This window comes from Eriocheir sinensis, chromosome 28 (assembly GCF_024679095.1).
Source record: "Eriocheir sinensis breed Jianghai 21 chromosome 28, ASM2467909v1, whole genome shotgun sequence".
NCBI lineage: Eukaryota > Metazoa > Arthropoda > Malacostraca > Decapoda > Varunidae > Eriocheir > Eriocheir sinensis.
The window spans coordinates 7,500,285-7,512,459 of NC_066536.1; the positions used below are offsets into that span (position 1 = coordinate 7,500,285).

The window sequence follows — 12,175 nt, forward strand, 5'->3', positions numbered from 1 at the left end:
ATAACCCTCTTCAAACTATTGACTTGATTCCCCATGAATTCCATTTGCTCAGTCTCAAACTCATGCCCATCTTTTACATCATGAATTTGCATCATGAAAGAATTAGTTATATTAGCAAATCTGTTGATGGCACAAGCATGTCATTGTTACTGGACCCTAAAACAGAGTGGTTCCCAATATATTTGCACTCGTGACCCTTTTAAAAAGTCTTGAAGCCCACGCAACTCCCTGATATCAGCAATATGTCTTACACTTTTTTTAACACAACAATATTCAAACATACCCAGCCCTGACATGCCCCTGATGTTCATTCTCAATACTCCCCAGTAGAAGCATACAACAGCATCAGAATTAAAACATAGCTAATTTGAAACAATAAGTTATACAAATTATCAGGAAGGTGTAGAAAATATTATCCCAAGCCATTTCTAGCAAGGCTTCACGACCCACCAACCCATCCTCCACAGTCCCTCAAGGGGTCGCAACCCACCTATTGGGAACCCCTGCCTTAAGAGATTAAACAACTAGCTAGAGAAGTGCTTGGTACAGCCAAACAGTGACATAATATACAATAAAGCAACCCTTTACACATGAAGTTTCAAAGTTTAAAGTTGAAGAATGGCAAAAACTATTAAGGACCAAAGACATTGACAACAGGGTTTTAATTGTTATTCTCCACAAAGATGCAAAAGGGCTTTTGATCCAAGAAAGATCCTTAAACAAATGATTAAATGAACATTTAATCAACATATAATTCTGTCCTGCTGCCCTTATCCTTAATCATTCCCTTCCTGCTGTCCATTTACCTTAAAACCTAATATGTTTGTTTTCCCCACCTCCTTAACTCTTGCCTTAATTTCCCAGTAATCCCAGTGCCTGCCAATCAATTACAGGCCCCACATCCTCAGTCTTTCCCTCACTCACGACCTCATCCCCATAAATCACACCTCCCCCACAATACTCACTCTTACCATCCTCATTCACTTCAACACTTGCACCCTTCCTCACTGATTCACTCCTTCCCTCTTTAACTTTCTTACACCTCACTCTCTTATAAATTCACTCCCTCATTCCTTCGCTCAAAAACACTGCCCTCCCTCATTCCCTCTCACTTACGTCCCTCTTTCATTCACACCATCCTCACTGACTCACTCACTCACCTCTCTTCCCCCAAGATATGGTTTGGCTCAACACGACGCTCGCAACAGTGGGCAAGTTCTTCAACTCTGCTGCCTTCGGTGTGGCATACATCTACTCGGCAGAGCTGGTGCCCACGGGGGTGAGGAACATTGCGGTGGGCACCTCCTCTGTGTGTGCCAGGATAGGCTCTGCACTTGCCCCCTTCATCGTAGATCTCCTGGTAAGACACTGGTTGGGGTGGATGAGGGAAGCTGTAATTTAGTATAAATTTCCTTAAAGGGCCCTCGAGGCTGAGGGGCAGCAGTTGCCTAAAGGAAGGGAAAGGTAAGGGTCAAAAGGAAGAAAATAAGATCATAGAGGCCATTGAAAGAAAGAGGAGAGATGGGAGAATAGAAAGATAAGGATTAGAGGAGAGAGAATAACAAGAGTGTAGTCTGCAAGAGGCTGTTGGGAGGGGAGATACAGTAGAATAGAAGGGAAGGGATTTGAGGAAAGAATAATATATAAGGGCATTAAGTCTTTATTAGAGATGTGCTGATACTACGATGTTGGCTGATACTGGTACTGATTCTGCAATACTAACAAACGGCTGATATTTTGCTGATACTGAGACTTTATTTAGATTTCATGTATGTAAGATTATAAAAGTATAGAATTACTTGAATTTTAAATTTAGAAATAATCTGGGAATAACTATAACTGGATGGTCTAGAAAGTTGATACTAATAAAAAGTCTTGAATCACATAATAAGTAAGCCAGAAAAGTATCAGAATATTGGCAATATTTTCACCTTGCCAATACCGATACTATCGGCACATCTCTAGTCGTTATGACCATCTGATTGATGGGTGAGTCTGTAAATTTGTGCTAATCTCCAAGTCCCTCTATGTAGTTGGTGTGCTTGAGTGGTTAGGAAGGGTGGGTGACGACCTCTTAGGACCCTCTGATTATGATGGTGCTGGTGTAGGCAAGCGTTCTGATAAGTACCATCTTGTGGTGGGGGTGATGTGGGTAAGACTGTGGGGTGGTGGTGCTGGTGCTGGTGCTGGTCAGTGGATGAAATGGTGAGCCAGAAAATTAGTCTCACTAAGCCTTCTGAGGTTATTCTCTAGTTCAGGCAGTTTAGCAGTCCTCTAGGTTCAGTGTGTCTGATCACATACATACCTCCCACTAAGTCCTTGCAGCCGTATGGTGCAAGTGTGGATGAGTCTGGTGAGGCTGAAGGGTGGCGTTAATCTGCCAGATCACCGGTTGTCGTGATGCTCCTGTGGGTGACTGGTTGGTTGGTGAGGCCATAGTTGGTGCGACCTACCAAGGCCCTGTGGTGGTGAAGTGTTGCCTAGGTCTGAAATGTATTGGAATGTTGAAGAGGGAGCAAGAGCTGTGGTTTGTCTTTCATATATATTACAACTTCTTCCTTTCTAGGTCATTCCCTCGACATCTGTTCCAACAGTTAGCCACATCCCGTTCCCTGTAACCTTTCTCTGAACAACTTTTAAGAGTTTGCGGCTCCATCAGACATACATATACTGATTTCCTCTTAAGTGTTAGGGCACTATGTATAGGGGAGAGCGGTGATGATACGGCCACTTTTAAAAGAAATATTTTTAGAAAAAAAAAGTTAAAGAAGTTGTGTAATTTTATTGATCTCAAAATGTTCCTTCATCCTTTGGCTCTTTAGGTTGTTAAAATGACACCTGTAGCCATTTCCAGTTCTCAGATGTAGGTGATGAAACACAGGTTTCTAAATTGTCTGAACCATCCCCACCCGTGGTGATGGCTCGGCCAGGGAGCTGGGATGGTACGGACACTCATATTACTCGGCGTAATATTAATATAACTTAAGTTTGATTGGATAATACACATGAATATATCTATTACAAGACATTTGTATAAGCACAAAAAAGTCTTATCAACATTTAAAGGAAAAAATAAATTAAAAGGAGACCTATAAGAAATATCTCAAGAATTTTGGAATTATGGCTTCCTTCTCTTCCCACAAACATAATATCTCAATAGAAATCAACGAAATTAACCTTTTTATAACTGTTGTAACACCTGTAGTGATTAAATTGATATTAAATTGTTATAAAATTAATGAAAATGATATAAAAATCAACTGTCCGAATTATCATGACTCAATAAAACAATGAATGTGTGGTCACACCCCACTTCTAGCACGAGAGATGGGTGATCGTGTTATCCGGCAATACCTTCGCCGTGCATCGCTGCATCACCGTAATAATGTACATTTCGCTACTTGCCATATTCTTGAAGTGAGAGCTTACCGCTGCTTACGATACACCCTAAAAATGTTACATACGAGATGCAAAACAACAAAATCAGACTCACATCGAAAAGAACAGCTCTGATGACGTTGTTGTCCCGTGTTGGCCAAGGCAACAAAGTTTTACACATTCACACAAAATCTCGCGGCACTCAGCCCCAAACGTTTTACAGTAAATGCTGTGTCCGGACCTTCCCACTGCCCGAATCATCACCGCTCTCACCTATAGAAGTCACCAGAGGCAAAAAAGTTTCCTTATAGTTATATTATTAATAGTAATTTATAATAATTATTAATAATCAATAATATTTCACGAAAACATTGGAGTAGATTGTCCTTTGCCCACACCCAACAGGAAGCCCAGAGCACCAACGGTTTGGACTGAAAGCTGGGTTGTCTGTACCCTAGACTTTCCCACATGTCACGAAAATTTCCCCTTAACAGAACGATTAAGCAATATATGTTACCCTAAACTCTCCCTACCTCTCCCATCCCATACAGACTCCTTGTTACTCTCTCCTCCACTCGTTACTCTCCCCTTAACCCTACTTACTATGTTGCCCCCCCCCCCCTTCCCCTTTCTCTCCATATACAAACTCCTTGCTACTCTCTCCACCCTACGTACTCTGTTGCCCCCCCCCCCCCCATACAAACTCTCTCCCTCTCCCTTCACCCGAAACTCTCACCACCCTCCCATCTCCTCTCACAGGGGACGCTCCACTACGCCGTGCCGTCCACCGTGTTCGGCCTGCTGTCCCTGGCGGCGGGGCTGCTGGCGCTCCTCCTCCCAGAGACTGGCCACTCGAACCTGCCGGAGAGCGTGGAGGAGGTGGAGCAGCTGCCCAGGTAGTGGCGGCCACGGCGGGGGAGGATGTTGCCCCCCCCCCCCTACCACCACCACTACCATCACCACCCTTCATCACCTCCTCTCCTTCACAATCGGTTCTTTTTTACTAATCAGTGCCACTACACCTACTACTACTACAACCACAACTACGCTTACTACCAGTGGCGTACCCAGAAAACTAATAAGGGGGTCGGCCAATATATATATATATATATATATATATATATATTTATATATTTATATATATATATATATATATATATTTTTTTTTTTTTTTTTTTTTTTTTTTCTGCATCCAGAACTTTTGCAAGCGCAGCGATCCCATACAGCTTGTGGGATTCAGGTTAGGCCGTTAGGCTAAGATTTATTACTTTTGTACAAACATCCAGGGATGCTTACATAAACATACAATGTACATTTTAGAAGTTTGTTGGTAGCATATAAATGCACCATAAATCTGGGTAATTTAAATAATCTGAAAAGTGTTAATTTTGTTACTTGAGCGAAAATTGCTTTTAATCTTATTCATTTCTGTGATTTGGACTGCCAAAAAATTTCCCTCAAAACATCATTACTTACTTTAGAACTACATGTTAAGATTAAAAAAGTATCATACTGGCAAGGAAAAAATGTTATATTCATACATGTTGTGTAGTCCTTGTTTATACGGGCTGCTGCTGTAATACATATTTTTACAAGATACTTGGAAAGTGGGTCAGATATTTAATGAAAAAATTAAAATTAACTACGGTAGCTGAATTAGCTACTGTTAAGATAAATAAGTTATATTATATTCATACAAGGTTGTGTAATTACTCGTTTATACAGCCTGCTGCTGTAAGTTTGTAACACATTTTTACAGAATACATGGCTTATGAGTCAGGTATTTTATGAATATAAAAAAAAATAACGATTAATTAGCTACAGGAATGGATGAGTCTTCCATAACGCATACACTTAAGTCTTCCTTTCCACTTTCATTTGTCATCAGTGAAATATTTGTTATTCTTCAGTTCCTCCACAACAGTTTGTTTCATCACTTCAAAAATTGCCTTAATTAGTTGGTTCTGTATATTACCAAAAATGTAAGAAGCACTAGTCACTCGGCCACTCTACGCAGTCCACTGCCAAGCACAAAATATAGCGGCAAAGGTCGGCCTTACAGGTCCAATACACATCTCGCGTCGCCTGCCATGGGTGCAGTCTCCCTGTCATAATACAAAAGCATATTACATAACACTGTCACCAGACAAGTTCGCTTGGTGCCTCTACAGTATAATTATATAGTCCTCCAACCACTTTGACAGCACCTAACACCTAAAATCAACTAAATATGAGAGGCAAGAAAGAAAGAAGGCTTAACACTTACGCATCATTGAGGGAGCATCAAAGTGTCAAAAACTGGTCCTATCATTTCATCAAATCAGCAAAAAAACTATCAATCCATCAAATTTTCCAGATGTTTTAATTTTGTCAAAAACAGCTTTTTACCTTTATCCCATCAGTGTGTCAACAGTTTCATATCATGTCAGTGCATCAAAAGTGAGAAGTCATCAATACATCAATAAATCCAGATGTTATCAAAGCATCAAATTGCCAAAAGTCATCAAAGCATAAAAAAATTCAGAAGTTATCAAAAGTCTAGTCCATGATGACAGTATGGGGTATTACGACTTTGACAATGGTACACCATCACAACCACCGTTAATGCAAATGCTACATCAACGAGTGAAACGGTGTGACACGGTAAACTCCAGACTGGCTTGGGAACCAGACTCTCTAGCTAAAGTAGTACTCTGTTTGGGGTCACGAGGCAATACCGATGAAAGCCTCTGACATACCCTTGACAGATCAGAACGAGGTATGTACGTACCTTGTAGCACCAGGAGCACTTCAGTCCGAGGAATTAATAGCAACGTAAAGTGCCATCCATCAATAAGATGCCGGCCAACTACTCCATTATCCGGGGTAACATCCACCATGGAAACGGGCAGTATAATCACATGCAGTTTATCTCAGCTGCGGCCCACACGATGGACACGCACCTTTTGTTTCTAGAGACGGCCCACACTCGGGATGGATACGATTCAGATGATGCTGATGAAGCTGCTGGTGACTCAGAAAATCAACCTTCTCAGCAACATAATCATTGTCCCTGCGCTGTGTGTCTGGCACCCCTTGAGAGAACGATCTGCTTCAGGCCTTGCAATCATGCACAGGTCTGTGTAGGCTGCAACAGCGTCATGGAAGCCATAAGGTATCCATGTCCTATCTGCAGGGGCCAGGTGCAGGAGTGATTCGAAATATTCATTCAGCAAGATATGAAATACTGCTGCTTCATTTCTAGTATTGAACACTGCCGATTAATTGCAGCCCCGTCTTAAGAGGGAGGGATGACACTTTTCTTTCAATTTTATGGTTCTCAGGTTATTTATTGTTCAAGTAAGTCACTTGAAATAAAGACTGATATTGATATGTATCTTGTGTTCTTATTGTGCCGCCTCGTGGTTCATCTGCTGGACCTGAACATAATGTGTTTTGATGTTTTGCCAAGATCTGAAGATGCTTTTGATATTTTGCAAATATATGAAGTTTTGGATCCATTGATTGGATTTTATCAATTTTTGATGCTTTGAAGCCATCAAGTGTTTTTGATGATTTGATAACATCCAGGCAGTTTCAGCTTTTTTATAACTTGATAAGATCCAGCTTTTTGGATGCTTTGAAAAGATAGGCTTTTTGACGTTTTGATGGGGCTGACACCCTTGGAATAGTTTTGATGCTTTGAAGGCGCTCCGCATCATTTTATCACCTAACTTTCTTTTCACTCACAACACACCTTCTATCCTACCAATAACTCAAAACAAAACCAAAGGAGAAATAACTGGGTCACTCAGTGCCACTGAGCTCGCAACTCCAAACACACACACACACACACACACACACACACACACACACACACACACACACACACACACACACACACATTCGTAAGCGTAACACCAATATTCATTTTCCTATTATTTTCGTTTAATAAATAAATTCGTTATTATTTTTTCTTTGCAAAGGGGGGGGGGGGGGCATGGCCGCATTCCTGGTTAACAATTAGAAACTAAGCTTGGAACTCTGATGAGAACTTAATAATAACAATAATAATAATAATAATAATAATAATAATAATAATAATAATAATATACGGTTTGTTTAGGGATGAGCAGCTCGAGAGCTGAAAATATAGATATTATATATGGAGATCATTAAAATTACAAACTTAAAATTAACTTAGGAGTAGAGTGTCTATGTGTTGAGGATTCCCACTATTGTCGGTATTGCACTTTTCTTGTACCTGTCTGTGCGCGCACGTATGGGGAGCAGCTCGTTGTGGTGTCGGACATTGTAGCGGGGAGGGGGAGCTACCGGGGGGAGCAGGTTCCTGTGTCGTGGGTGGTGGAGGAGTTTGGTGGCGAACTGCTGGAGGAGGTGTTGGTGGCGGGCCTGAAGGGTGGTGAGGTGTAGGGCGGAGAGGGCCTCCTGGTAGATGGTGTAGCCGGTCCCCAGGATTAGCCGCACCGCCCTTTTCTGCACCCGCTCGAGTTGATGGCGTTGAGTGGCGTTGAGGGAAGATGACCAAGCTGGGGACGCGTATGTGAGCCGAGGGAGTATGAAGGTGGAGTACACACTCGCCAGCTCACGCGCGGGTGTCCCCAGTTTCTTCAGTCTTCGGAGGAGGTGTAGTTGGTAGGTGGCTGACTTTGTGAGGGAGCTGACGTGTTGGCCCCACGTCAGTTTGTTGTCAATTGTGAGGCCGAGAAGCTTGAAAGACTGTACCACCTGGAGGGGACGGCCGTCGATGGAGACACAGGGAGGGGGGAGGGTGTCTGAGGTGTGGAGATGCATTATTGTAGTCTTGTTGGTGTTGAGGGTGACTTTGTTGTCGGTTGTCCAAGTGTGGAGGCGGTCAAGGAGGAGCTGGAGGTGGCTGTAATCCGGGTTGTCATTGTTGATGGTGGTGGCGAGGGTGGTGTCGTCCACATATTTCCACCGAGCACTGGTGTCCGTCATGGCGTCGTTTATAAGCATCAGGAAGCATAATGGACCCATCCTGGTCCCCTGTGGGACCCCACAGGTGAGGTGCTGAGGGGGGGAGGTCGCTCCCTGATGCCTTACGACCTGACTCCTGCGGGAGAGGAAGTTAGAGAGCCAGGACACCAGGCTGGGGTGAAGCTGGAGGCTGATGGCTTTGGTGATGACGGTGGTGTGGTGAACGAGGCCGAAGGCTTTCCTGTAAGTCTACGAAGGTGCGGGCCACTGATGTTTTACGTTTTTCAAGGTTCCTGTAGACGTAATCGAGGAGGTCAATGAGGCAGTGAGTGGTGGAGGAGGACTTGATGTTCCCAAATTGCTGTTGGTCCATGAGAGGGGCGAGGTGAGTATAGGCCCATCTGAAGATGAACCCTCCACAGCAGGCTGGGGATCGGGGTGATGGCGATGGGCCTGTAGTCGCTGAGGGACTTGACTCATGTGACATGTTCGGGTGGCTAAACATAGGAAATGAGGACAGGGGTATGACGACTTGCAATTGACTGGTCCTCTAAGAAGACCTACTGACTTGACAATACTAAAAATAAAACTTTTGTTCTCTAGAAAGACTTACTGACTTGACAATAGAAATAAAACTTTTTAATGTTACTGGTTGATTGTTTTGTATTCTGGGAGCAGAGTTTTTCTACTCGGTGAATATATATTTACCTACCAAAACGGGGCGGGGCGTTAAAAATCCTCTAATGTTTCCACGTGTCCCGCGGAGGATGGCGCGGCGCACGCCTTGACATGCTCTTGTGACACTTGTTTTCATGTCTCAGGTAAAGTATTACTAATAAATTATACAAATTATGTACAATAAGAGTATGACTTTCTTAGAAGTAGCATTAGTAATGTATAGTAGCTTCATGATTATTATAACTACATATAGATTTACCCCTGCAGTTTATAGGGGGGAGGGAGGGGGGGAGCGCCCACGGGGAAAACAAAACGACCGTGTACCATAAGCCTCCCTCCCTTTCCCCCAAACTGAAAGAGCGAGAGCGATGGTGTAATGAACAGGTGAACAGCTGACCACGACCACCACGACTGCCCAGAGAAACCTTCGGCGCCCCCAGGGATGAAGGGGAAAGTCTGGTGGAGGGAGATGAGCGCGCTCTCTCTCTCTCTCTCTCTCTCTCTCTCTCTCTCTCTCTCTCTCTCTCTCTCTCTCTCTCAAAATGGATATGATTAAACAAAATTATAAACATCGCAACACTTGAAACATGGACGAATTTTAGTTCAGTGCGCCGGAGGAGTCTTGTCCCCACCATTGCCCTGGTCCCCACCTCTTGAAAGACGCGCCTCTCGTGAGTGAGAAAAACAAAACAAAAAACAAAAAACAGGAAGACGGACTGCTATCTGGGATTGCCATCACAACACACAACGTGAAAGTTAACGATCATTTTCAACACTCGCACCGCGCAGAAAAGTGAAAACGATTCCCATCTTAAAAATATCATGTCCCGCATGACATGATTCGATGCTCCATACAGTACCCTGCCCCATTATCGAGCTATTATCAAAAACATCTACTGGAGCATAGTTTTGAGAGGAGGTAATTTCATGTCATTTAAGACTTTTCAGGGAGGTTTGAAGTCGCGAGCAGACAGCAGGTGGCCGTCAGGTGTGACGAGTGTGCGGGGCGCTGGCCGCACCTGGGAAGGAGAGGAAAGGACTGGACGGAGCAGAGACCGGTGTTATCAAACGCTCGGGTTGTTACGACCATTTTTGAGGGCCAGAGAGGAGCTACGTCGGGATGTCATGAGTGCTTTCCCGCTCACATCGTGGAAGGCTTGCAAAACTACCCCCAGGGTCATGAAACCACCATTGGAAACCCCGACAACTTCTGCGACAGCCTTTTTAAATAGATGAGACGAAGAGTTTAATATGGACCAGAGGCTATGCTTGTTGTCACCTCGTCTACATTTTGTCTAATAGTGAGGATGATGTATTTATTATTATTATCATTAGTAGTAGTAGTAGTAGTAGTAGTAGTGGTGGTGGCATTTTCTCTAGTCTAGTCAACGGAACACGCATACTTTCTCAAAATAAAACCAAGCAAAAGAACTACACACTTGCAAAATAAAACATAAAACTAACCAAAATTACGGAATAAACACGAACATCGAGTAACTGTTGTGTCTTTCATTCTCCCTAAAATAGCCTGTCATCAACCCTTAGACACTATGTACTGACTGCACACTTTTTTTTTATCAGACTCCAATTCAAACTGTCACATCTTCCTTTTCCTTTATTTTAACTTTCTCCGAATAAGCTTTTGAGCCACGCATCTCTCTGCACGTGAATAATTTCCTCTCTCTCTAATATCGCGTCCCTCCAGCCGGTCTTCTCTGGCTTACAGTGCACGTTTTCTTTCTTTTTTTCCGGGTGATATTTTAAGGGCGTCCCATCTTACTCCCTCCACTTTTCTTCCTCTGCAATCATATAATTATGTCACGACTTTCATTCTTTTTTTCTTCTTCTTTCTTTCTTTTCTTTCTTTTTTCTTCGTTTTCTTCTTCTTCTACTTTCTTTTTTTACCTTTTTTACTTTTTCTTCTTTCTTCTTTTTCTTCCTCTTAGTCTCTTGTTACAATGCACATTTTCTTTTCCGTTTTCTTTTTTTCCGGGTGATATTTTTAGGGCGTCCCATCTTACTTCCTCCACTTTTCTTCCTCTGCAATCATAATTATGTAACGACTTTCATTCTTTTCTTCTTTTTCTTTTTCTTTTTTCTTCGTTTTCTCCTTCCACTTTCTTTTTTACTTTTTTTTACTTTTTCTTCTTTCTCTTCCTCTTAGTCTCTTGCTCTTTCTCCTCCTCCTCCTTCTCCTCCTCCGCATCCCTTCTGCTTTCCTTCCTCTTACCAGCATCCTCCCATCACACTTTCACCTTAATCACAACAATCACGCTCATCGCTCACGTTCCTCAGATGCATACAATTCACGCTAATGCACCACCACCGCCACCACCCACTACCTCTACCACTCACCACCACCACCTCTACCACTCACCACCACCACCACCACCACTACACACATACAGGCATTCATCTCCAAAGCCTTCCATTATTACACTCGACTCTCCTTCGATTTCTCTTACGTATAGAATCACTTTATTTGCTTTGTCCTTTATTTTTCTCTTCGCTTCGATTCGAGGGAGAGTGTTCGCGTTGAAAAGAGAGAAACATTAATCTGAGCACCGGGAACTGGAAAGGGGAGGATGGGGGGAGAGGGGTGGGGGGATGCTATGAAGAAAATAAGAAAATGGGAGAAGTAAACGTTGACAGAAGTGCTCGTGGAATGCGTCAGGCAGAAAGTAAGTTTGTGGCGCACTGCTTAGACAGGATAGCAAAGAAAGAGAAAGGATGCTAGAATTTTATGTCTTTCCCGCTGGTTATAAACAATGCGAGCTTGAGGAGTTTGAGTGCAACGATTTTATTTATTTATTTATTTTTTTTTTTTAACTCACGAACTTGCAGCAAATGGACGACGAACCTAACGAAAGAAATGGGTTTGGATTTTGCTGCTTTCCCTTCAGCGCTTTCAACACCTCACCAACCGACCTACTGACCTCTCTTCAGGCCACTCCTTTTGTTATCTTATGCCGGAGCAGCGATTAGCGGGCTTTTTTTTTCCTTGTTAATTGCCCTTGAGTTGTTTCCTTTACCGTACAAAAGAAAAAAAATGCTACACGTTGAAAGAGTAAGAGAGAGCAGGAGAAGCGATTAGCGGGCATTTTTTTTCCTTATTAATTGCCCTTGAGTTGTTTCCTTTACCGTAAAAAAGAAAAAACTTACTATACGTTGAAAGAGTAGG

General features: G+C 42.9%; 1 protein-coding gene and 1 long non-coding RNA gene across 4 annotated transcripts in view; one reads left to right on the top strand and one right to left on the bottom strand.

Moving 5' to 3' along the window:
- Positions 1 to 4,466, top strand: part of LOC127004446 (organic cation transporter protein-like) — a 37,773-nt gene extending 33,307 nt beyond the window's left edge. The window contains exons 11-12 of one of the 2 annotated variants that reach the window (XM_050872171.1): positions 1,176 to 1,360; positions 4,138 to 4,466. In XM_050872171.1, the coding sequence (XP_050728128.1) occupies positions 1,176 to 1,360; positions 4,138 to 4,278 (326 nt within the window). In that variant the 3' untranslated portion in view covers positions 4,279 to 4,466. The remainder of the gene's footprint in view (positions 1 to 1,175; positions 1,361 to 4,137) is intronic. The other variant, XM_050872172.1, reaches the window with a different exon arrangement.
- LOC127004451 (uncharacterized) overlaps positions 1,368 to 12,175 on the bottom strand; it is a 34,033-nt gene continuing 23,225 nt past the window's right edge. For both annotated transcript variants that reach the window (XR_007757799.1, XR_007757798.1), the window contains one exon: positions 1,368 to 2,486. This is a non-coding gene — a long non-coding RNA (uncharacterized LOC127004451). The remainder of the gene's footprint in view (positions 2,487 to 12,175) is intronic.